The sequence below is a fragment of the Myotis davidii genome, unplaced genomic scaffold, assembly GCF_000327345.1.
Source record: "Myotis davidii unplaced genomic scaffold, ASM32734v1 scaffold168, whole genome shotgun sequence".
Taxonomy (NCBI): domain Eukaryota; kingdom Metazoa; phylum Chordata; class Mammalia; order Chiroptera; family Vespertilionidae; genus Myotis; species Myotis davidii.
Window position 1 is genome coordinate 11295399 of NW_006383016.1, and position 27600 is coordinate 11322998.

General features: G+C 37.9%; 1 protein-coding gene across 11 annotated transcripts in view; it reads left to right on the plus strand.

Annotated features, from left to right (window-relative positions):
• The window catches only part of ETV1 (ets variant 1), an 83440-nt gene that overhangs the window by 20703 nt on the left and 35137 nt on the right, over nucleotides 1-27600 (plus strand). For all 11 annotated transcript variants that reach the window (XM_006779057.2, XM_006779056.2, XM_015558195.1 and 8 more), the window contains 2 exons: nucleotides 22582-22711; nucleotides 25246-25434. In XM_006779057.2, coding sequence (XP_006779120.1) covers nucleotides 22582-22711; nucleotides 25246-25434 — 319 coding nt within the window. The remainder of the gene's footprint in view (nucleotides 1-22581; nucleotides 22712-25245; nucleotides 25435-27600) is intronic.

Here is a 27600-nt window from a genome sequence, read left to right on the forward strand (position 1 = left end):
ATTTTTAGATCCAGGAAGAGAGGCTTAACTTGTGATTGTTCCTTTATTTATGTCTTATTGCAGGGAAATCTTATATTTATAGTTCTGTTTGCAAAACTGGAATGCCCTGGCTAGGTAGCTCAGCTGGTTGGACTGTCATCCATACACTAAAAGGTTGCAGGTTCAATCCCTGGTCAGGGCATGTAGGAGAGGCAACTGATCCATGTTTCTCTCTCTCGCTGATGTCTCTCTCTCTCTCTCTCTCGCTCTCTCTCTCTCTCCCCTCTCCCTTCCTCTTGAATGACCTCCCTTCCTCTCTTTCTCTCTCTCCAATAAACCTATCCTCAGGTGAGTATTCAAATCAAACAAACAAAAAAACCTGGAATGCTTGTGAGCCATGTTATTACTTCTTGATTATTTTGGTCAGAATTAATTTTACATAATTCTTAGTGTGCCCATAAGTGCTTTATACACATCTCAATTTTAATTCTATTCCAATTGGCTTGTAGAGGATGGATCATGTCCTACTCATGCTTGTATAATTCACATGTTGTAGGTATTCAGTGAATATTGAATTGAATTGAATTGAATTGAATGAATAGTTTATTGGGTTTTTAGAATCTTTTGGGAAATAACAACACTATTCATGTACACATGATTTAAGTTGTCTGAAATCTAATTCACATATCTGCTTTTATTTTCCCATGTTTCATTTTTTTTTGAAGGGTAATGGAAAACTGTTTGCATTTATGTAACATTAGAGCTTAGTATCAGCTATCAGATTAGGGTTCTCTAATAAATATTATTTGAGATTCACAGTACATGTCTCGGTGATCTCTATTTAATACAACTACTTTGACATAACTTGGTATTGTTTCCATTTATATAGAGAGAAATCTAGGACATAAAATAATCAGATGACTAGGTGTTTGTCTGAAAAGAGATGTTTTGTGGACTTGTTCAAGATAGTAGTTGTAGAAAAGCAAAAGGGGAGAACTTGGGAACTATGCCAACTCTCATCTAGGCCACATTGTCTCAACTATTTTATCTTATCCAGGGATTGGGAGATTTATGACCACACTGTATGTTTGCATGTTGTTTATGTGCAGTCTTTGACCTCAGAAATGTTTCAGGCATGGCACATTTTCCTCACTGGGGGAAGATCTGTTTGGGTGATAAAGACAGTAATAGTTGTAAGCAGCAGAAGTTAGTAGAGTACGAGTTGCTATTTAAAGCAGTAGTATCATGGAATTCCTCAATAGTAGTAAGTATTCACGGAAATCCCAAAGCTGCAGTTTGAAGAGACATTGTAGATTAATAACACCCAAACTTTTATTTTAAAGATGAAAAAGTTAAATTCATAATGGTTACTGGGCTCTCTGATTTTCAAAGAAAGATTGTATGTTCTTACTTATGTGTTGGGAAACTAGCAAATAAGAATGATATGAACCAAGATAATTGCACTGACTAGTGACCTTTTATCTAATCTCTATTTGTAACACCAGATTAAGACATAATTTTTCAACCATATTCTCATTAAAGAAGTGCTTTTAAACTTGGCCGCCTCACAAGCATAAATGCATATTTGCTGGGTGAAGGAATGAGTTCAGTTTGACACGTCTTTATGCCAGGCTTTTGTTTATCTACTTTACCAATTTTAGTGTGTCTCTACGTAATTTTTAGTGTACCGTGATTTCATTTTTTCAGATTAAGTGTGATCCAGTTTTATAAATCAGTACAAAATTCTGGATACATTTTGACCAGAAAGAAACGTATACCCCCTTTGGCTGCTTTTCCCCCTGAACTTTTCGATACTGACTTTAGTCCTTAACCATAAGATGCTCTGAGATTTTCTTCCAGCCACAGGGTTGTCAGCAAAAGTTCTGTCAGATGCTATCAAGGCCACTGGCCGTGGTTAAAAGCGCCTCCTTCCTATTAGATGTATGGATAATGTTGACGTAAACCCTTAAATAGCGTTAGCTTTTCCTTTGAAATGGCAGTCATGCTGCGAAATGAACTTGCACTGCTGTTCCAGGTTGTTTTTCTTCGTCCTCCTGGACACAGCAGCCTCATTATACTGATTTGATGTGACTCTCTAGCCTAGTCCTTGGCACGGGGGCTAGACTGTCAGGTGACAGTTATCGCCACTCACCGGGCTGCGGGGGGAGCCCAGTAACTGGATGCCATTGCTCTGTTTTTCTGGATGTTTTTGCCTTCCTGAGCCTCTCCACGTTCTTGTTTTCTTCTAGGATAATCAAGCCCCGTTGGCCTTTCTGAAAGCTCTCCTTCCTCTCACCGTTTTATTGTAGATTAAAGGCTGGTGCATTAGAAGGTTATCAGCTAATCAATAAACTTCAGTCATCCCCTCTTGTGATAAAGCTGTACCATTGATCAAAGTGGAAATTTAGGCCCTTAGCTTTTAAATGGCAGTTTCTGAAGGTTTGGATAATGTGCTTATGGAATGTATAGACGGAGCCTCTAATGTACATTTAGAGGTAGTCACAGGAATTTATGTGTGTTGTATACGGAAGCAGATCCATATATACAAGTGGCTTCGTCTCTATTTTATATAAAACAATGTTTTCTCATTTAACATTTTTGTCAGTTTCTAATCATCAGCAAACCCCTTTCTCTCTAAATACTTAAAACCTTTTTTGTTAGGAGTGGTATTAAATGCCTCCTAAATGCCTAATATAAAATTTCAATAGTTGTAAACTTAGTGAAAAATAAACACAAATGTTGTGATTATGAAATCAGAAAAAAAACTGCTGTTATTTTCATATTAACTTTATAGTAAAATGCATAATAGTTTTAGACTCGGAAGATGGGCATTTTTATTTTGGAAAAACATAGTTTGCTCTTTTGGTTAAATGCCAGAATGATTTTTTTTTCCATAACGAAAAATAAGTTTAGTTAACAAGCATGCATAGTGTCAGGCATTATTCTAGATGATAAAAACAATATTCGTGATAATACTAATCCCTTTTATTTGTTTAGCGATTTGGAATTCAGAGTTCATTTTCACGTCCCACATCTCATTTACTTCTCAGTGACCCTGGGATGTAGGCAGGGCAAACAAGGCTCTTATAGGTTTATTGATCTTATAGATTCTCAAAGTTTCACAGGTAGGTAGTGAATGGCAGAATCAAGATTCTGCTTGTAACATTTCCTCTTGTTTGCATCCCAACAAAATGTGCTCATCGGTCATGTTAAGTATTTTGGCCACCTGCCTACACACATACATAAGTTTGTATGTTTATAGAATATTAGAGGCCCGGTGCATGAGTTCATGCACTGGTGGGGTCCAGCCGGCCCGCCCAGATAGGGGCCCATTGGGCTGGGCTGGCAGCGGGGAGGGGCCATACGCTGTTGGCTGGTGGGCCCCTTCCCCAGTGGAGGCTGGGGGGGTCAATTAGCGGCCAGGTCAGCTGAGGGCAGAGGGCCGAACAGGGCCCGGATCAGGCTGGTTGGCTGCTGCAGTGCACATCATAGCCACTGGTTGTTCTGGTCATTCTGCTGTTCCGGTCGCTAGGCTTTTATATAGTTAGATAATAAATCAAGGAAAAATGGAAAACTTCAAAATATTCATTATTTAATAATACTTATTATTAAAGTTTTTCTAATTTATAATACATTGTTCAAAATAACACACATATAAAGTAAGGTTGGAGTAGACAGCCCAGTAAGTTCCCTATTAGTCTATGAAAATCTTCATGCTTTGAGCTTCAGGAATCCTGAATGTTTATGTAAAAAAAAAATAATGCTCTCAAGAGAAGATTTTTAAATTTTGGTTTGGGACACTTTAGCTTTGGGCATTGTACAATTTGACCAGAAACATTTGCTAAGATTCTACTGAGACTGATTGAACATCGCCTTTGGCATTTTGTCTGAAGCTACTTTTTAAATATCTATCCATGCTATTTTGTAGTATTAATGCTGCAAACACTAAAGCCATATAATATAAACACGATGTGATTCTTTCAGGGGGCTGAATAGTCAGTGTAGTACATAAGACCAAGGCATTGGACAAGGACAGCTGAATTCAAATTTCTGTTGTTTACTAGGTGTGTGACCATGTATAAGCAAGTCAAGGTCATTGTGCCTCAGTTTCCTCCTGCTTAAGACAGGAATAATAATGCTACCTTCCTCTAGGGCAGTGATTTTCAACTGGTGTTTATTTAATCAGGGGCACTGACTTTTTTTCCCTTAGATTGTCATATAAAAAAAATGACAACAGCCAACATAACAATAGCTGTCCGGTATGAATGCCCTGTCTTGAACCAGAAATATATGGGTCATATAATAGAGTTGCATCTTATTGGTCATGTCACATAATAAGGTTATGTATGATTGGTTAATTCTTGGTACCAGAAGTCCTTATATACAAGTAGAGGCACATGATTTTTTTAAGTCAATTTGGAGCACAAAGGGTAGGTAATTACTATTATTATTTTTTGTAAATCAATCAAAATTATACCTATTTTTGTATGATTTGCAAAATATATATTTTTTGGTGTGCCACAGAATTTTAGTAATTAGTTTATATGTGCCATGAGATGAAAAAGGTTGAAAATCGCTGCTCTAGAGCAATTTAAGGTAACTTGTATATATTTATATGAAATATACACATATGTCTGGCACATAGAAAGCACTATATATAAACTTTTATTCTATGTGTACACAAATATGCATGAAATGTATAAAATAAATAATTTATACAATGTATCATAAATGCATTCATTTTGATCACCTTAACTTTCTGTGGTGTATTTTTTTTTCCATGCTCAGAAATTATATCTGTAGGTATCAACTTATAGGCTGTTTCTACACATACTGTAAAATAGTTTGACTAATTTGACCTTTTACTGTTGACAACACTAAGCAGTTTGGTGCGTGTCCTTAGTAATACTGTCAGAAGACACTCAAGTGTTATTTGTTCAAACCAACTGTCATTTTTGACAAGAAGGATTCATGAACAGAAAGTTGAGCTGAAAATATTTGGAAGTTGAAGTACAGGCCTGGTTACAGAATCAGTTAACATCTTATGTTTAAGATTATTGGTTATAAATTCTGGTTAATCAAGGACACCTGAATTTGTGGTTCTAGCAAAATTGCCTGCATCTTCAATGTTTTTGTTGATTTTGAAGCTGATGTATTCATCGAAAGGCTAAACATGTTGATTTTTTAACTAAGATGCAACCTTTACAATGGAAAGCAGTAATGATTACAGTGTTCACTCAGTCTGAAGAAAAATTTTCACTAAATAGCAATAATCAAGATGAGAGCTATAGTAGAAAGGGTGCTAATTTTATGTTCATCTCTAATTTAAATAATAAAAATTAATCGATGGGACCTTTGCTGTAACACTACTTGCAATGAAATTGTATTCTGCTTTAGAGATGGACTCTGGAAGCTCATTTAAAAGTAATTGGCTGCTTAAATTGTGAATGACCTAAGATCATCCTTATAAAATAGCTACTACTCCGATGAATGAATTATTAGACAGTGCCTGAGCTTCTACCACACCAGGTGTGTTTGACCCAACAATTGGACTCTGCATGCTACATTTAAGAAAAGTAGATTCTAACTGTCCCTAAAACAACAACACCACCACCATAAAACTAGAATTACTAACATCAGAGGCTTGTTCAGCTCCGAAGTAAAGATCTTAAAGTAGCTATAAACCTTACAAGGCAACATGTCAGCTTTAGAGCCCAATATATGTAAGTTCAAATCTTAGTTCCTCCATCGGCATATTTGTGATCTTGAACTAATTCTCTAATGTCTTTAATACTTGCAAGTAAAGGCAGAGAGTAAATGGGTTGATTTAACGATTAAATAAGATATTTTATGTCAAGAGTTTGTCACACAGTTTAGTATTTAATAACTCAGTAGCTCTGTGGAAGTAAGAAAGTGTCAGTATCTGTTTAATACTAGACTCACAGTGCACGAATTTGTGCACAGGTGGCGTCCCTCGCCTGGCTGGCGATCAAGGCCTATGGGGTTGGGGAGGGGAGGCGGCCGGCTAGGGGAGAAACTCATGGCTTATAGTCATTTTATTTTAGGAATTGTATTACTTGCATAGTTATAATGTCAAGATAAATATAGACAAATATTTAAGTATTTATATAGGATAAACTTTGCATGCATAAAATATGTGTGTGTGTTTGTTTTGTTTTGTTTTTAAAAAAAGACCCACTGTCCCTGTTTTCAAAAAGCACACTGTGAAGTTTGGAAGAGAAGGGAAAACCATGCTGAGGACAGTTAAGCTACAGTAGAGTGAGGAGTTATCATAGCAGCCCAGAGAACAGCTTCCACTAGTTAGGCACATGCCCCTATCTACTGCTTTTTAGGGGGTGACCTTGGTAAGTCACTTAATTTTCCAATACTTCCATTTTTTCAGCTTACAAGGGGCTCCCGATAATGAGGATGCCATAGGTGTGGAACAAGGATAAAATAAGCCAGGGTCATAATTATTAACACCATTACTTTCATAATATTGACAATAAAAATATTATATGACTACAACTTAGATGAATGTTACAGACAGTAAAGTTTATAGTGGTTGGTTTTGTGTTTTGTTTTTTTAATTAAGAGGTCAATATAGATTGGAATAGTTGAGCATGGCCTCATGAAGAAAATGAAATCTACCCTGGAACTAGAAACCCAGGCTCATGAAATAATTAGAAATGAAATGAACCTAGAGATGATCTACCCTTAATGGACAGTAATAACTGATACCTGCATAGTGTTCACAGGGTGCTAAGCACTCCTTTAAGCACTTTATGCCTTTGTGTATCCAGTCTTCGCAACAAACTTGTGTAGTGGGTACTGTTATCTCCCTTTGTCAGATGAGAAAATTGAGACACGGAGTAGCTAAATGGATTGTTTCTGGTCATGCAGTGGCCAAGTTGCAGATCTGAATCTGGATTTTACACTTTAACCACGATTCTACACTGTTTTAGGTAGAGCTATGTGCTAAGAAAGGTGGTCGGGGCAAAACAGGTTTGCCAACGTGACAGGTACTGTAATGACAGAAATGGAACTTAATCTTTCTTGGTCCCTAATGGTCAGTACCTCTGTTAACTACACTCGGTTGTCTCTTTAAGATTAGTATGGTTTGAGATGAAGACCAGGTGTTAATTGCTCTGAAGAAAGCATGAGGATTTATTTCCTGTCCACAGGTAGAGGCAGTGTTTGGAGATAGAGGTGTGCATTGGATAGTGCTAGAGATGAAGTTTGAAAGGTTAAAATCTGTCAAATTTTGTGAATCTGCAAAAGTCAAACAGATATATTTGGGGTTTATTCCCGAGAATAAATGCCCCAGCCTAGAAGTTTCTCAGTGTGAAAAATGAGATAGCATGTTATTGAAGAAGAGACAGTAGAGAGAAAAAACAAAAGGGCATAGCATATTTTTTGTAAAGGTATTTTAGCATATAGGCAAACTGTACTAAACCATATTTAAAACAGACATTAAATCATGCATATACATCAGGCATTATAATTATGTCAGTGGAATCTAATGTGGCAATTCAAAGAAAAGTACACTGGCTAAGAACTTGCGTATGCATTGTAAGGGAAGGAGAATCAAGCTTTATCTGACTTAATGTTTATCCCTATGCACACCCTCAATTTACAAAGCTCCTATTAACTTCAAAGGGGCAAGGAGGATCATCACACCAGATCTATTATGTTTGTGCTCATACAGTTGTTTTGCAGGTGGTATCCATGTGTTTCTACAAAGCTTATCTTTTCTATTTGCACACATGGAAGGAGAGCAAAGTACTCTTTTATCTTCATAGTTTTCTAGTTTCTTGGAACTATCAGTTACAAAGAAGGTCTGTATAAATCTTCTTTGTCTGTTGAAGTGCTAATCTAAGCTGCTGAATATATCAGCTAGCTGCAGTATTTGACACACCTAGTAGTCACCTTACACCTGGAGTTACAGGTAATGCATTGGCAGAGCTCTGTGTTCTAAAGAATTAGATTATGTTTTAGACTATAAAATAAAATGGAAACAGAAAAAAAGAAATCCATTTTACAGCCGAGTTTCCTACAGTGTGTTGTGTTGGTAAACCATTAAGGGGCTTGAAACAATGCTGTTTGCCATCATTGTATATCATCCTCTTTGATCACGAAGTTATAGATAAATGATTATTCCTGTATAATCTGTAATTTATAACAGCCATTGTAATATCTGTGCATTTATATGGTCATGCTGTTAACATCCAAGAGTCTCAAGAGATTAAATTTAAATATGTACTTTAGATTGACAAAGAAGTAAATGTATCACATGATCTCACTTATATGTGAATCTAGTGAACAAAATAGACTGAAGAACAAAAAAGACCCAGAGATATCAAAGCATGCGCAGACTGCCGTATTTCAGAGGAAAGGAGGTGGGGGGTGTGCAGGGAGAGATTAATCAATGGACTGTGTGCATAAATGCGTAGCCCCTGGAAAGACAATAGTGCTGGGAAGGCCTGGGAAGGGGAAGGAAAGAATTCATTAAACACTTTTATTGGTTAGTTATGATTAGTTAGTATGATTTGATTTGTATTTTGATGTTACCACGAAATGCTCTGCCTAAGATAGATGTAAAAAAAATGATAACTTCAAATATTATTGCCTCCGTGCTGCAATTTTCTATTTCCAATAACACCTGTACAACACTGCTGTCTAGTTGTGCTCTACATTTTATGTTTAATGTGGTAATCTAATTTCCCCTTATTTGCAGTTAGCAAGATGAAGTAAAAAAAATATACATTGGAATGTTGCCATGACACTATCGCTGTGGAGCCAAATTTAGTAACTAGTGAGTGTCTTGGTTCCTAGCAGGCAGGGCCCGCCTGGTTCCTGGAGGAGCAGAATGATCTTACTATGGAGCTTTCCCCTGGAATGTAGTTTCAAGGATGCCCTGGTGGGACGGTGCAGTAGGAAGGCTCTGGAGTAGGAAAAAACACTAAACAAAACAAACAGACATCCTTTGAACTAGCACCTATGATGTTTCATCAAAACTGTAATGCGTAATTAAAATTTAAGGATAATTTTCTACACATTTAAGAAACCCTTCTGGAATATTGTAAATAAGATGAAAATGGAGAAAATGTCTGAGTTTACAAGTGTGTATAACTAATGAATGCTTGCATCATACTTGATTTTTCTTTCTTTTCAGATATTTTGATAATTATATATCCCTACATCATATCAACTAGGTCAGATAGAATTGTAACTTCGTTTGAATGTCTTAAAACAATTTGGGCTGCAGGGTCTAGAAGTCAGATTTAACAGGTTGTACTTCCATGATTAAAGTCCTTCTTAATGGCTGCTTGTTGTGAAAGGTTGTAACGGTAGACAAGCATAATCTCTTCAACTCCTTATGAAATGCTGCAACCTGACTTGGTTCATTTGCTATTCATAATCCCCACTGTTATGCCAATGAAAAATTGAAGATGTGTTCCTGTAGGAAAAAAGTACATTTTAATCTAACAGAGTACACATTTTTTAAAAAAAAGGTTTATAAAGGAAATAATTTATTAAACATGAGTATGTTAAGAAATCATACAATTACTTTAAAAATGCTAATATAATTCTAGAACTCTTAATTCTAGTAAGTTTCCTTGGGATTGTGTGTTTTAGCTGTGGAAATGTGATATGTACACCCTGGTCATTTATACTGGCTTCCTAGGACACACACAGGCAAATCAGTTCCTTCTGTAATGTGTCTGACATGGTATCTCTTGACTGTTTATTTCATGGCCTTGGTTAAGCCTGTCCGGGGCTTTCTTGGCTGGTTTTCGTTGTCAGTGTTTAGCTTGTTTGCTTCTTGTTTTGTTGGTGGAGTCTGGGCTTGTGTCAGAGGAGACGTTTTATGCTTCATCATTCTGATATTCTTGTGCTATCGACGTTTTTAAGTCAGTGTTTATTGTTAAGAAATGACAGAACGGTTGGCTTGTATCTGGCAGTGTGTTGGTGGTATTGTAACAGTTTAGGATGCGAACACTGTTACTTAGCTATGAGTCTTCCTTTTTAAGAAAGGCTCGGGGATTTTCATAAGAGATTTTGGCCAACATCAATATTGTCTGCTGTATGAAGAATAGTGCACTTTTAAAAATGTTTCCACATAATAACGATGACTTTTTTTTTCTCCTCAAAGGCTATTTTGGGATTAAAAATGTGGCTCTCAAGTCATAGTGGGGTTTTTTGTTTTGTTTTGTTTTACTTTTATATCTCATGCATGAACCTTTTCCTTTGAAGGAATTTTTAATCTAATAGAGTTAGATGACTATTTTTCAAGACAAGCAAAATACTTTCGCTAAAAGTTTTTCTGTTAGAGCAGTAATTCCTCGTGGAAACTGCTCTAAAGTACATTATATTAAAGATTACAGCCATTTTTAAAGAAAAAGCGATACATTTATTTTGGGGAAGAAATTATAAAAATGTTATGTCAGATTAGTAGTTGGTTTCAATAAAATGTGTCTGCAGCATTTACCCTAGCTAGTTTTAACAGCTATAACAATTGAGGCCAGGTGACAGATAATTTCTTTTTAAGAAGGTGTTTATTGTCAGGAAAATTTCAAAGTTTCCTTTGTAATTACTCTGTCTTTGTTATTTTGGCAGCATGTAAAGTTTTATTGGCATTTACTGAAAGGCACTATTTTTTTCCCCCTAGCCAGCTGGCTTTCTTTTTGGGGGCAAACTTTTCTAGCTCTGGTATTAAGAACATATTTTCAACTTTGATTGTCTATCAATGGCTTCTTTTTGAACAAGGAGCCAAGAGGCTAATAATGTTTGAATTGGCTCAATCGTGTCTTCAGTAGAGTGACCTGGAATGCTGTAGGTGATTTCAGCCGTGCAGGTGTTGCTTCCTATTGATGCTAGGTGTCATTTTGGTGCTAAAGTGGTCAATTTAAGACCATGCAAATGATAGGCTCTTTTCATATACAGGCTAGAAAAAAAGGTATGTTGACATGATGAATCAAAAGTCAGGATTCACTAATTTGAAGAAAATAGAATTTTTCAAGCAGTACAGATCCACTAAATCAACACTGAACAATCCTATTCAGGGGGAAATATTAAAATAAGCAAAGCATAAACATTTGAAGAAATGGAACAATAAGGTTTTGTTAGAATTGTGAGTGTGTTGTGTAGGTTTGGAGTTTTAGTTGTCCTGGAAGTGGTATTGACTCTGTAGGTTATGTATCAATCATTTCTCTTATTTCTGGTCTTATTTAAAGACTTTTCAAAATCATGCTAATGCATTGAGCTGCAGTCTCAATTTCAAATTATTCTGCTCTAATTCTGAAGATCACAGGAATAAATAAACTTCAATATCTACATTACTTATTTTAAAGCTCATTGCTTTAAAAACAATACTGGAGAAAATGGTTATACTTTATTTCATAAAATCTTACGTATTTGCTTACTTGCTCTTGGTGACTAAATTTATACATCATAGGAACTGCTGGTCCTTTTAGTAATTATTTTTCCAAAGTGATGGCAGAATTGGCATTTTTCTTTGGCAATGAAATATTATCTTGGTTTCATGTTTTATTTATTTATTTTTTAATCTTACTATGGCCTGTAGAGTAACTAATGTAAAACTTTAGGTTGGAGCACCTGTGTTTGAGATTCAAGAAACAAGGAAAATTAAAGGTCACATTTATCGTTTACTGCTTGTAACCAAGATATCATTGACTCTTCTCTGTGGTCTATTATCTGCCTTCTTTTCTTACGTCAAGGGATTTCAAATAATAGTTTTACCACTTATTTTTCTGAACCATTTGTTAGCTATCCATACAGATGTGTAGAGAGGATAGAGTTCTGGGGTTTGTTCTAGACAGTTGGAGGAAGCAGGGGAAGCCCACCTTTAGCATGTTCTAACTGTGGAAAGGGCTGTCTACATGGTGGCACAGTAGTGTGGACTGAGCCCCTTGGTGTCTGAGTATTCTGCGCCCCTGTCCTTCCTCCCCGCCCCCCATCATAGCATTCCTCAGAACTTCTTCGAGTTAGACTGAGAAACACCAGATAGCGATGGGATCTTCCAGCCCCTCCTCAGCTGGGAATAATAATAATTACTTTGAAGTCTTTTCCAAAAAGAGTTGTCCATTATTTGAAAGAAATTAACAGAATCACTAGGCAGAGAAGCAATATTTATTTTTGTAATTTTATAGAGCTACAAAGTCTGTTTATATTAAAGCGAAGTGGAATAACTTCTGCAGGAAAGGTGGTTTCCATATTCATAAAAGTCACAAGTAGGTAATGTATTAAGTAGAGCGGTTTTTGAAAGGTGTAGGTTTGGGTGGGCATCTTGACTCAGACTTCATTTCGATTTACTAGGTCTGTTTCCCACATCGCTGCAGCTTGTTCAGGGCTTGTGCCTGCCAGTTGGATATGAAGTGCTGTATGTTTGGGCTCACTGCACAGAATTCGTTTCCAAAAAAACAGTGTCGTGCTGCTTTCCATCTACTGGACCAGTAGGGGTAGGAAGATCTGATTTGAAGCCAATGCAAAATGCAAAACTGATTAGATTTGGATTGTTCATACATTAGGCCTTTCTTTCCCTGTTCTTAACCTTTTCCAGATGGAAGAACCAGTTTCTTCCCGGAGCACTTTCTCCTAGCAATTAGACTGTGAAGACGAGGACCGTTTAGTACCACAAATGCTGAAGTACTATGATAGTAGGATTGGACTTTGAAATTTAGAGGAATGAATCAACACATTCTGTCCTTGGTTTCTTTATTTTTCAATTAATGATTTGTGCGATGCTTTTAAAATGAGGAAATAACTCTCTTTCATTCTGCTTTTTGTTTTATTGCTAGAACATTACTTTCTGCCCACAGCTGGGAAGTAGGTGGTCCCTGGAACACCTTTATTGCACCAAATGTGTTTAAATGTTCACCATATTGCATGTACACCTTTCTAATGTGCATTAGGTACCCTCCCTTCTTGAATACAGTAGCTTATACCCAATTTTGCTTTTTCATGATGATTAAGGCTCATTATTGTAAATTTCAGCGACCACTGTTTGCTAGAATGCAGTAATGCCCTCCGCTGTTATTGAGAGGCGGAGAGCTCAGTATGGCCTCAGAATGTTATGCCCTCTAAATTCTTATATCAGATCTTTCCATTTTTTTCTCCTCTCTGACACACTAGTAAGTTGGCTGGTACTTAGATCCAGACATTACATTTTAGAGCTACAAGGAAAGATTGTTTAGTCTAATGCCTTCATTTTGTAGATTAGGGATGGTAGCCCAGAGAGGTTGCACTGCTTGCCCATGATCACACACCTAGTTAGGGCTGGGGTAGGAACTAGGTAAAGGTTAATTTACTCCCAGTCCAGTGGTCATTCTATCAGACAGCACTGTTTACTTACAGATTCTTCTACTTGTGTAATTTCTTTTTTAATCTTCACCCGAGGATATTTTTCTACTGATTTTTAGAGTGAGTGGAAGAGAAAGGGAAAGACAGAAATATTGATGTGAGAGAAATACATCGATTGGTTGCCTCCTACACGAGCCCTGACCAGGGCCTGGGTGGAGGAGGAGTCTGCAACCAACGTACGTGCCCTTGACAGTGTCGAATCCGGGACTCTTCAGTCCGCAGGCCGACGCTCTATCCCTGAGCCAAACAGGCTAGGGTAAAGTTTTTGCTCTTAATGTGTAGTTGACAGACATAAAGATATATTGAGAGCAAGATGAAATAAACACAGACATGAACTAACAGTCTGATGGCTGGAAGTCCTGCTACTATCATAAGTCACTTTACTTCCTTGAGCCTCAGTTTACCTTTTGTGAAAGGATGTGGTTGGATGAATAATGGTAATAACTAACATTTACTGAGCACTTACCATGTGCCAGGGACTATTCTAAGTTCTGATGTGAATTACCTTATTTAATTCTCACACAAATCCCATGAGGAAGATCTGGGTGATAAGCCTCATATTACGTGGGAAAAACTAAATCACACCAGTGACCTAGTTTACCAGAAGTCCTTTAGCTAGCAAGTAGCAGAGTCAAGATTTGGTATCCATGCTCTTGTCTACTCTCTTTTCGGGATGATCTACCTGCTCTCTTTATCTGTAAAGCCTGAAGATTCTGGGTTTGAGTGATAACCAAGAGCTACATTTTTGAGCACTTACTACATACCACACAATACTGTCTCATTTAATCCTATCAGGAGGCAGGAGCTATTATCAACCTCAGTTTATAGATGAAACTGAAACGCAGAGAGAGGTTGAATGGCTCTCCCAGTCTTACAGCTGGTGAGTGGCAGTAGAAAGATGAGAAACCAGGCCGATCTAAGTGCCGCCAGCTTTGCCACTATGCCTTGTTGCCCAAGAATGGGTACTCGAGTATCTGAACCACAGTGTAATGTGAGTTTGGTAACATTTATTTTTGCTGACTAGAGATTGTGTGTGTGTGTGTGTGTGTGTGTACATACCCCCTACTGCAAACATGCATGTTCACATGTGGAAACGCACTCCTGATGATTTCTTAGCTGTGTTAGATGAGGGGTCAACACTCATTCCAAGCATATACACGAGAGAAGTGAATTTATTGCAGGAGATAACGAGGCGTGAACCGGGGATGGTGGAGACCATGGCAAACAGGAAAACACAGGCCCTGACCAACGGGGTAGCTGACCATGGACTGGGCTCAGCCAACTGCTGCCTTGCTTTTCAGTCTGGAAAATGGACTCAGTGCTGCTGCATTTTTCTAGAGAAACCAGAAATTTAGATTTTTAAAACCAAAAAAGTGTTTCAGAGCTGATTTTTAAATCATCATAACTAATTAAACTATTCGAACCATTAATTTCAGACCACACTGTGGACCAATCTGAGACATTGGCAAACTGTTGTCACCACCACTATTTTTAAAGAGAAGAAAGGCCCGACCTTTGTCTTCCTGGTCCATTCTGCCTCTTAAGGGGGCACCGTGGTCCTTTGCAGGGCAGAGAAAGTTGAATTATCACGTGTACTTTTAAGAAATAACTGCCTCGTGAGGCTGAAATGTAACCAGAAGACTTGACTCTGTGGACGGTAAGGAGTCCTGGCTTCTGATTTGTGTGTCCTCCGCCCGGGGTCCCAGTCTGTGGACACCTGGTCCTGAATGGGGCTGTGCCGCGTGGGCTCACCTCGGATTTTTTCAAGCTTCCCCCCTCCCCCCACCCTGACCTTCATTCAGGCATGCCCCTGGCAAGACTGTTCGGGAGCCCCCGCATAGAGTGTGCATCTGCTATTACTAATAGGAATAGGCATCAGAAAAAAAAATTGATATCCTCTTCTGAGAAATGCATGATTTCTCCAACACTCGGTTTTGGTTTCTCAACAGCCCAGGAAGTTCCTTACAGATGCTGAGTGTTCACTTTCGGGAGCAAGGTATAGGGGTGGGTGGATGACTCTCTTCTGATAAAAGTAGCTTTTCCTTTCTATCTTTTAGCCTTCAGGCTTTCACTTTTGACTCCTTTAGTACAAAGGCTCCTGCGTACCTAACTCAGCCCCTGGAACTTGTTCATTTCTAATGTCCTCTTCAATACAAAAATTCAGAGGTTCACTACAAGGGGAGAGCCTCGCTTAGTCCGCCTATGCGATGACTGCCTGTTGTGTGTTGCCAGCATAACATCAAAGGGCAAACCAGGCATGGTATTTATCCCAACTGATAACAGTCCTTTAAAAACATGATTATATTCTAAATGCCCTACTCGCATAATATTATTTAAGGAAAAAATAAATATCAACTTGCGGTGCTAGGGTCTACATTTGTCTCAGAAATAGCATAGGCGAATGTATTTGCAGATGCTTCAAATAATGGGAAATCGCGAAAACTTGAATCAGGGTCTCTGGCCTTCCATGTGTTTCAGTTTGCATTTTGATAGCAGTTTGGAAATGTTATCGCTTGTTTTGTCACAGACATAATTCACATCTTTCTTCAGGCACTGTAAACAAGAGAAATGGTTTAATGGCCCCATAAAGGCACTCTGCTGATGGCTGAGATTAGGCTCTTTAGTAATGGATGTTGGGTGTGTGCATGTGTGAGTGGTGTGTGTGCAGCGGGGGTGGGGAGGCTTGGAAGAGGTAAGTGTACTGGAAAAGGACCTGTGAGCGGCTCTGATAGAGGCAGCAGCCGTGCGTGCTCCTTTTTTTGTGTCTTGGAAGAGGATGTGACACGATTGTTCTTATTTGTAAACAAGCCTTCCCCTTTGCTTCTGGAATTTAACTGAGTACTAATTGAGGTCATTGGCTCTCCATTTATCACCTGAAATTGAAGTGATATTAACATAAAGTGAATGCCTTTCATCTAGAGAGTGTATTCCTAACAACATATATTTACATGGAAGGCTGCATGCATTTTTCATGCCATGCTTGTGTCTGGTCTTAAATAATCTAATTTATGTATACCATTTACTTTTTTATATCTTTTTACAGAGATTTTTTTAAAAAATTCACTGCTTTAGCCAAGTGAAAAATTTTTTATAAGCACTTCAGTGTCCACAGAATGATTTGTTTTGACTTTCTTAGTTATAGTTTGCAGACAAGTGTAAAAAATTCTCCACATTATACATAACCGTGTTCTAAGTACATGCCTTGAAATTCCTCAAAGCACATACATTTGTAATGTTTTAGAGCCTCAATATTGTGTTTCTCATCATCTTTTTCTGTATATCCTCATAAATTGGCTACACAAGTCCACACACTAGCTTTTGAGAGTCAGAGTAAAGAGTTAATAAAACAGAGTTAAATGTCCTTTGTTAGTGAATGTAGCTGTGCCCTGTCACTAGCAGATATCACTGTACCATTCTTCCACTTCAGTATTTTCTTTCTCCTTTTTCATTCTAGACCACAACCTACAAGGATCAGCAAAGTTTCTTCTGCAAAGGGTCAGATAATAAGTATTTTAGGCTTTATTGGCACAGAATTTCTGTCATATATACAGTAGGTCCTCAGGTTACGTGGGAGATCCGTTCCTACGGCGACGTAATGCGATTCTCGCCATAAGAGGGAACCCACCTACATAAGCACCTACGTCGCTCACATGGCGCACATACACAGCAGTAATGAAGTGCAACAGTAAAAAACAATTAAAAGAAAGATAACAATTCCTGACCTTTACTTGTGGTAAATAAATAATAAAAACCAGCACATATGTACGTACGTCGAAATGACGGAACTTTTTTTTTTAATAAATAAAAGGGAGATGGCGACATAACCATGAAATGATGTATGTCGAATCCGACATAACCCGAGGACTGCCTGTACTCCATTGATACTCAAAGAGCCCCAAGACTCTCCTTAAACAAATGGGTGGGCAGTGTTCAAAAAAAACTTCATTTGCCAAGAGAGGTGGGAAGCCGGATTTGGCCCTGAGCTGTAATTTGCAAACCTCCGTTCTAGAACCTTGTACAGTAGACTATTCTAAAACAGAATTTTTAAGCAGACCAGACATCTCAACGTCAAAATCAGGAGACTGCCGGCAAGGTTCTGTACTCCTAGCTAGATTTGATTTAAAAACAAACAAACAAAGAAAATCTTCAGATTTGATTCAGCGACCTGGTTCTGTTTAGAGAGGCAATTAAAAATGCGGTATGTTTCTCATCCCTGGATAATTGTTTTATACTCACAGAAATTGCTACTCTATTTCAGTTTTATGATGAGTTGAAAGCAGAGTGAAAGGCCAGCCCCAAGACAACTTATCATTGTATTGGCGTTCACTGTCCACATGGAAAAGGGGACCATCACTTGTGACATTTAGGTGCCGGAGTCCAGGCGAGGCTGTAGACGCTGGACAGCCACAAATCTCCTTCAGTGGAATCTGACTGGTGTGAATTTTTAAATGTTGTTGGTCACAGTGACAAATTGAAAGAAGGCAGAATGCCTAAAAGCAAGAACAAATGCTCTGCGAAGTGGTTTGCATTTAGATACAGGTGCCAAGGATGTATTATTAAGGTCATGTACACAGAAATATGCATTCATACATACAAATTAATCAAACTTAAAGAAGACTTGCCTCTTTTTTTGAAAAACCTAAGTAAAACTCTGAGCTTCTGTAAGCTCTTGATGTTAAGACTGTATCTTTACGTGTTCCCTCTGTAGTTCCATATTCACTGCCCGTCCCCTCGAGTGCCTGGCACAGGATCTGGGCTGTAGCAAATGCATGGATTAATGAAGAAAAGGATGGATAAAGAAACATCTGATATAATGTTATAGTGGTGTTCATGCAAGAAATAAATCATAAGGATATTTATTTGAATTATATGCGAAGGGTTCAAGAGTTGCAGTCAAAAGCTCAGAGTTCTTAATTCTTAACCTATTGTAAGTTCTAGGTCTTTGGTTTGACATGAAGCTTAGTTTCTTAATGCTTTAATGATATTTGCAAAATGGGGAGATGAAAATAAATATCCTTGTTTTAAATGATGAGAATAAAATGCAATAGGTACAGATGATTGAAAATGTTATAATACTATGTAAATTTGAGGGTTTTTTTTTTCTTTTTAAAGCGTCATAGCCACTGCTTTCTATCACAGTTCCAAACTCAACCACAATTCATTAAGTCAACACCCATAGTTAGACATACTATCTTTCTTAAATTTACAAGACATCCATCAACTTCACTACAGAAATATAAACTGAGCTGGGCCGGTGTTGCCTAGTGGTTGAGCATAGACCCAGGAACCAAGAGGTCATGGGTTTGACTCTATGTCAGGGCACATGCCCAGGTTGCAGGTTCGATTCCCAGTAGGGGGTGTGTAGGAGGCAGCCAATTGATGATGTTTCTCTATTATTGATATTTCTCTCTCTGTCCCTCTCCCTTCCCCCCCCTCTCTAAAACAAAAAATACAGTAAGAAATATAAACCAAAATTTGATTCATAGATTTCATTGTTTAGTCTTTGGGCCAAACATGAACCAGTCAGCTATAACTAACATGGTCTGCTTTCATTCTAACAGTAATGGTATGAAAAAATGCTCTTGCGCCATGTTCGTTTAGGAAATTATTTTGCTATGTGAAAATTTAAAAATACATGATCTTCATCTGTCTTTTAAGGTGTTTAAATGTGATTTAATATCTGTCTACCCGCAACCAACGATGTGGTCCTATACCAGCTCTGTTGCGCTTGGAAAGCACAGGGCATGTCTCTGCTCCGGGGGAAGGCGGACAGGATTGTGCCTCCGTCCTAAAATGTCAGCGAAAATAAATGGGAGCAAGATGATGCCTCATAGTTCATAAATCTAAAACCGAAACAGTTACTGATTTAACAAATAGTTTGCGATGAACGCCATAACCCCAAGTAAACGTTTTGAATTAAGAAGTGGTTAAGTCTATTTTGGAAGTGCATTTTTAAAAGCCCTGGTATTCTGGCGCTCTTAGATTTAACCATTAGGAGAACACAGTCATCACTAGTCAGCCTTAAGATGTGGTTTTAAAGGTCCAGCAGCCATCAAAGGGAAATGCAAGAGGCAGCTCTCCAGGGCTCTTTCTGCTTCTTTCTCGTAAAGATCTCACCGGCCAGAGGAGTTGTGGGTCATTCAAGTTTGCTTGGAAACATGTTTGAGGGATGCCTGAGGGAGGCTGCCGAAATGATCCTGAGCAGTCTGAAGTCAGGGATCCAGACGTAATGGAACATCCCTTTGAACCGTCGCTTCTTTGTAAATGAAATGAAGGAGTTAACTCCCTTGATTTGATACACTTGAAGGAGGAAAGATTCACTTTAATTAAGACTGCAAACAATGCAGATGCCGGGAGCCCTGTGTTCCAGACCCAGCACGGACGGCACAGTAAGCGGAATGAAACGTCTAGCAGCCTCGGCAGCAGGCTGGAGCCGTGTTCAGCGCAAGTTAATTTAATTAGTGTTGATCATGACTCCAGATGATGGTGATTTGATAAGGAATAATTTAGTACTTAACAGCCTTTTACATGCACCAACTCCATGTGGGAAGGTAAAGCAAATTGCACAAAATGAATGTGCTGCTTTGCCTTGTGCCCGTGCCAGTGAGCTGGAAAACTGCCTGTTAGCAGACGCTCAGGCTCTCAGGCCCGTGATGAAATACCCAACACACACTCAGCTCGGCCCCCTTTCGTGGGAGTCTCTATACTACCCTGATTAAAGAATAAATAAGTCACTTTTGTGATATAGACTCTCCAGGGAGCAGGAAAGTGACAATGAGGACAGTAAAGTAGCGTGCGGTCCTTGTGTAAAATGTGGAAGTTCTTTAGGGTGGCTTCCCTTTGTTTTTCTCACACGCAGCAATTAAAAAAAAAATCCTAGCCAACTCAGATTCATTGGATTACTTCTTTGGCTTATGATTAGAAAAATAGAATCACAGTTCCAAGAGCCCACAATGATGAAGAGGCCCACACACGTTGAATGTGTTATCCAGAGGGTAGGGAAACCCTCAAGTTCCGGAAGTAGAGAACCTGTGAGAATTCTTGAGTGTTGGCATCTAACGAAAAGGAAGACATTGTTTTTGTTTTTGTTTAAGTCTTTTCAAGTACTGGACCCATTTCAGTGCCGCTCACACTGGATCCAGGTGGTGTCGAGTATCACAACGGGTTTGAAGTTAACCCAGTTATGACAATCGCCTAGAAATTTTGTAACCTACAGAAGCCTGGTATATATCCCGGCCTTGGTGAATCAGAGTTTCTGGGGAAGGTTCATTAGTTTGCTAGGGCTGCCGTAACAAACTACCAGCAACTGGGTGGCTTAAACAACTACCGTGTATTGTTTCAGAGTTCTAGGGGCGAGAAGTCTGAGGTGGAGGTGTGGGCAGGGTCCTGGGTGCTGTGAGAGAGTCTATTCTGGACCTTTCTCCTAGCTCGTGGTGGTTTGCCGGCAATCTCTTGGCATTCCTTGGCTTGGAGAAGCATCAGTCTCTGAACTCTGCCTTCTTCATATGGTGTCCTCCTGTGAGTGTGTCTGTATCCTAATTCCCCCTTTTTGTAAGGACATTGATTGTATTGGATTAGATCTCACCCTAATGACCTCATCTTCATTTATCTACCGAATAAGGGCACAGGTGAGGTACTAGGGTTAGGACTTCAGTATATGAATGTTTAGGGGAATACAGTTCAACCTATAATATGGAGGCTGGAAATCTTTGTTTTGCGTTATTTGTTTTGTGTGTGTTACCTGGGTAATTAGATTGTTGGCCAGATTTGGGATTCTGAGTGTATGTATCAACTTGCCTCTGATAGCACTTGGTGGTGGGGGGGGGGGTAGGGGCGGAATCCTTATATCCTTTCTTCTAAAGTCAAATCAGGAGGTGCCTGAAAGCTTCTGAAAGCCCTAGAGCTCAAGACAGACAGTGGGATGATCACCACCAAGATGCTTCTAGTTTGATACTATTGGGCATTTTGATGGAGGCTACTGTCATGCTAGCAACCACTCCTGATGGTGCCCCAAACTTGTCATTCCTCCTCTTCCTCATCAGGAATTATTTATCCTGTGCATTGAAGCACATTCTCAGGTGTCTGCTGAAACAGGAAGCCAGGTGCATTGAAATAGCTTCATTTGTATAGCATAGCTTGATGCCCCTCACATTTTTAAGCATTTTGTTGAGATATGCATTTATTGTAATTTTGCAGATGTATATTATCAAATAAGCACCATACAGAGCAAATATAAGATATTTCCAGCACTGCAACAGGTGCCCTTTCCATGCTCATGTCTATTTTTGCTCTTTTTACCAATTTCCCACGTATACTAAAACTTCAGTTGTCTGACAGGATCTCTCATAGGTAATTTTAATATTTCATATAAAAAATAAAAAAAATATGTAGTGTTAAGAATTGTTTTTAAAGCTATGGTTTCCTTCAAATATACATGTCTGCTAGCCTTCATATTTTATGTGATCTTTGTATTTGTATAAAACAATGAATATAAGCATCGCCATATGTTGTCATATGAAGAAAGAGAAAACGTGATAGAGAATAATTGTTTTATGGTGGATTACAAATGACAAATAACTGTCACATATCTTTCATATGTCATCGTCACAATTCTGGTAAGTAGATAGGCAGACACTTTATCTCTATTTTACAGATGAGCATTCCCTTCAAAGATGTGGAGATTTTTGCCCCAATTATCACCGGTTCCCAGTGGACCTGCACCTAAATTTTCTTTCTCATAGTTGCCATTCTACTAAACCATTACTAATGATGGATTTGAGCTATTTTCCTTTCAATAATGCTTAAAATTATGTTTCAGTCTTCAGTTAATTCTTTTGTATTTTTTATGTTCCAGTCTTCAGTTAATTCCTTCCTATTTTTTTTTCTGTTTTAATCCTTGGAAGCCTTCCTGAACTGTTTTCAAAACATACTTTCTGAAGGCAGAGATTTTAAAATTAATATCAGCTAAGCAAATTACAAGTGATTCCCTTAAAGTGAGGAGAGTTCAAGCATGAATTTGTTAGAAAATAAACAGAAAAGGAGGATACAGAGATTCTCCAGAATCTTCTTCGGTGAAATTAATGAAATGTGATTTTTCTTTTCTAGGGCAGTTAATATGTAATGTTAGTGACATTTTAACCAAGAGAAGTAGAGCAGGTTAATACACTTAATTCTTAACTGCATTTCATTTTTGTATTTTTGTTTTGTTTTGTTTTCTAGTGGCTTTTCATGGCCTACCACTGAAAATCAAGAAAGAACCCCACAGTCCATGTTCAGAACTCGGCTCAGCCTGCAGTCAAGAACACCCCTTTAAATTCAGCTATGGAGAAAAGTGCCTGTACAATGTCAGGTAAAGCAATCAGGTGTATATATATAGGATGATGGTTCTTATTGAAACAAAAAGTCCAGAACCTAATATAAAATCTCAAGTTAACTTTTATGAGTCATCTCGTCAGCGTATAACAAGCTAATTAGGTAATGTGTTTAGAAGAATGCCAAAAAAACATTTACCATCCAGTCACACATTTTTAGAATAATTTTAAAGCAATAATTTTCATCCACATTATTGGTTGCTTTTCCTACTCAGTGATGTATCCTGGGTGGGAAAAGAGGGTCTTACTTGGCCTAAGCAGCTATTGAAAGTTCTTATTAGAAGAGTGCATTATGCACTTTAGATAGAGTTTGTAGAAAAAAAAGAAACATTTGGCATGTCTCAGCAGCACATTAGTTATCTGACAGGCTTTGCAGATGATCTATAAGATGTGTTTATGGACAATTGTAATAAAGTTAGAATTTTATAAGGCCTAGCAGAGGCTATTATCTATTAAAAAGCCAGTTGTTCCTTCTGATGATAATAAAGGGTGGAGCAATAAAAGTACATTGTTCATTTGTTAGAAAATTTGATAACATACGTGTTCATTAAAAACCCTTCACAGTAAATTGCATTCTGCTACTTTTCACATTGGCCTCTAATTGCATAAGGAAGAAGTTGGCTCTGTGTATTGAGTATTATTACTCTCAATTATAGTAGAAACTTGGTTCTTAAAAGGAGTTAGGCTGGAAACTTAAAAAATGATTATAAATATTTGCAGTTTTATAAGTTAGGTTGATTCAAGTTCATAATACATTATGATCTAAACGGATCTTACATTTTCTTATATGTTTACTACTTATACTCTATACCAGGATATATAAGATTCAAGAAACTTAGATTTGTGTGATCGCTCAGCAGCTGACCAATGCTTACATATTCTATTACTATTTATGCTTGCACACTCAAACTTGTCTTTTATATCTGCTTTTCTAGGAGAGTTACCAGAGCCTGAAATTATGAACCAGTTCAATTAAAACTACAAAGCTGTTATAAAAAAAGATGTCCCGTTGAAGCTAACTATTAAAGCATACTCAGTTTAGATAAAACAATATTGATCTGAGTTTCATTTTATAGTGTTTCTCGTGTTTATATTTTTTCAAGAGTGTTATGCATTCACAGAATAATTATTTAACATATGGAAGAATGTTTAATTAATGAGCCCAAAAGATACAGAATTGTCATTGAATTTCAGCATTGATCAGAAGTGTGCCTATGAAATAACCACTGCTTAATATGGTAAATCTAATATCCATAAATCAACAGTAGAGGAATTGCCTGACTATTTTGAGGTTCTTCCTGGGGACCAATAATTCCCACAGGGATCTATGGATTAAATTCTGGTACTTCCTTTTATATAAAAACTGCAAACATAACATTTCATGGGGGGGGGGGGATGGAGAGTTTATAAAAGAAGATTCTCATTCAGAAATATTGGTAAAGAAAACAAGTAGAACCGAACATAATGAGTGCCATTAGCTGTACTTTAAGGCATGCACAGACTTAAACAGCATATACTACTTTGCTTCTGAAAAGTATTTTTACATTTGGATGTAATTCTCTTGTGTAGATGAAGCAACAGAACAAATTATTTCATAAATCAATGCTAAAAGAAATGTTTTTGTTTTAAAATAAAAATATGTATTGATGAATTCTTTTTGTTACAAGGAAATACAGTATTTTAACCTGGAAATATCTTCTTAATTAGGAAATATATGTAAAATTTGTTTTTAGTAAAATATTTTTTAGATCACAAAAATTAGTTAGGTCACATCCTTGAAAGGCATACATAGGAAAATCAACTGAAATTCATAAACAAGCTTACTCATTTTAGTCCTTTGCAAGTGTTAAGAAGTTAGATTGTGACAATAGAATGTTATTCCTAAGAACATCATTTTGTTCTTATACTCTAAGAAAGTTTAAATATATCAGAGAGATTTTAATTTGCTCCATTAATCTTTATTCTCCCATATGAGGAAGTTAATAGCAAGCATCATTTATTTTATATAAAAAATGAAAATAAGCCAAAGCATTGCCTTCTTAAAATTCAACCACAAATAAAGTCAAGCCAGGTATGGTCTCCATCTTCTTAAACTGATGTTCTTGTACTGAAATCTAATGTAATATAGAAGAATTATAATATCAGGGTAATTTAATGAAGTAGAAAAGATCTATGAAACTTGCTCCAGGAGACATATCAAGAATAGATGGAAATTATGCCACTGCTTTCATAGATAGTGCTTTTCCTCATATTAAGTTGTCTGTATATATATTAAACATATACATTTTATATGTATGCTGTTACCAATTTATTACTTATTCTGTTTTCTGTTAAAGTGTGTTCCAGTTTTGAAGATTACATGTTCTAGAATTACAAACACCAAAAGACATGAAATTCTAACTCCTTTATGACTTACGCCTAAAATGTTTTGTTGTTTCCTTAGGTTAGAATTTTTTTTAAATTTCTCCAAAGCAACAAATATTCTCTTTTTTTTTTCTTATGCCTTGGGTAGTGCCTATGATCAGAAGCCACAAGTGGGAATGAGGCCCTCCAACCCCCCGACCCCATCCAGCACTCCAGTGTCCCCACTACATCATGCATCTCCAAACTCAACTCACACTCCGAAACCTGACCACGCCTTCCCAGCTCACCTCCCTCCATCACAGTCCATGCAAGACAGCAGATACCCCATGGATCACAGGTATATTGAAAATACTGTGTTTGTCAAAATTGTTTTTAGTATTCGTGGAAGAGCCTCTGTTACCAATTCCTAAGACCTATAGTAGATTTCGGGTGAACATATTAATTTTGCGCATCTGGGCAAAATATTTTTAGAAAGAGCTTGCCTCTCTATAGTTATAAATAATTTGTGAAGAAGGTCACTTATAAAGAGTCCTTTTATAAATATTTAAATTTGTTGCTAAAATGGAAAATTAATCTATGTACTGACATTTGAACACCTCCCCTTTGCTTTGCCTGAATTAAATTGCTTCACTTACACTTTAAATCAGATCATGGCATTTTTTTTTTATGAGCATATGTGTGTACTTGTTCTATAAAGTTAAGAGACTAATTTTAGTAGGTGGCTTATGGAATTAGGTTCTTTACCTTAGTTTGGATAGCATAGCTGTACACAGTTTTGCAGAGCAGAACTTATTTGATTAAATCATTTTCCATACTTTCCATGTTATGAATATTTAATGCCAGTAGACACAGGACCCTGGACACTGAGAATGTAAAGTTAAAGAGATAGAGGTCAAAATATTATTACTTAGAAAGGAGAAAGCAAGGACCAGAGCATGGAACTAGGAAGAATGCTGTGGTAGATTATTCCTGACTCCTAGAGATGAGTAAATTTATGTTTGAATAAAGTGGTAGGAGACTTTTAAAGGTCTTAATACAACTTAAAACACAGGTTGATTATGTGCCTCATTTTTCCTTACCCTTCTACCTTGTACTTGTATAGAGCCAGTGGTATGCTGGTAAATATTGAATAACAGGCTCTATGGGAGAAAACCCAAAAGACCTGATTTGTAGGCATTTGATATAAATATTCCCCCCATGGCTGACTGCTAGCTATCAATATGACAACTTTGACTGTAGAATTGGAAAGAGAGTCGCAGTAGCACTCCATTTTATAGCATTTCTACCATATAGATACTCTAGTCATAACCTCAAGAACAAAATTAATAGTAACACTATTAATTAGGGAGTGATGAGGTTTGAATATTAATAGCCTTTGTAATGTAAGTTTTTAAAAAATATAAATTTACATAATTTTCTTCATAATGGCTGTCTTTAACAATTGACTTACAGAATCTCTGAAAATGTAATAATAAGCCAGGACAAACTGGCTCTGACACCATTAGGAAAATAACTCAGCCAAAGTCATCCTCTATATCAGCAGATGTGCAACGCGCTGAAAAGAAGGGAATACTCAGATCTGCTTTTTCTGGGTTATTTACACGATCTCAGTCTCACATTCAGTCAAACTCTGTTGGTGTGAAGGGCTAAGATGAACGCATTCTTTCCAATGCGAAACTAAGCCGCATCGTTTCTACCTTTGTTTCCATCACGCAGTCCTCCCTTGCTTTCGTTACCAAATGCTCCCAGTGATCTTTGCCTCCTCACCCGATAGACCTGAGACCTCGTCAGAGCGCAGTGGTATGTGCATCTGTGTAAACAGTTCCGTAAATACAGATGAAAGAAATCCCACTGCAGGGTGGGCCATTAAACAGATGCACATTGTGCAGGGCTAGGAGGGAAAAAGAAGCCAGTTGTGTTTGTCCACTCCTGATGACTTCCCAGAATTCTTCATACCCGAGTCTCTCACTCTCCAAACGGGTGCCAGAATTCTTGGTTGTAGAGTTGGCTCTTTGTGCAGAAAAGCTATTTCTACAGAAGGTGAGTCGTGAACAAGCACGGTGCCTGTTTTCAGGTGACCTAACTTGAAATGCTTTAGCCAAATCCATTTGAGTTTCTCTACTTGAAGTCAAATACCTGAGACTGAGAACAGCCGGTCCGGATCTGCCAGGGGGAAGCTCGGGGTCTTTTCCCACTGCCCCCCGTCGTGTTGTGAGGACAGTACCAGCTGGCCAGTCCCAGGAAAATCTCTGAAGCCGTATGTTTCTGGGGAGGATTTCTTGGAGGGCTCGAGCCAACAAATGACAGTCCCTCAGTTATAAATGGCAACTTTTCTCTGGGAACAGATCCTTTCCCCAAATAGCCCCCTCCAGCCTGGGCACCGCGCCTCACTCTGGGCTGCCCCCCGCGTTCTTTGCATGGCTCACTCGGCTCTTCAGGTCAGCCCTTTGGCTCTTTCTTCGGAACCCGCTGCGAAGGAGCCTGGTCTCTCTGCTCACTCTTT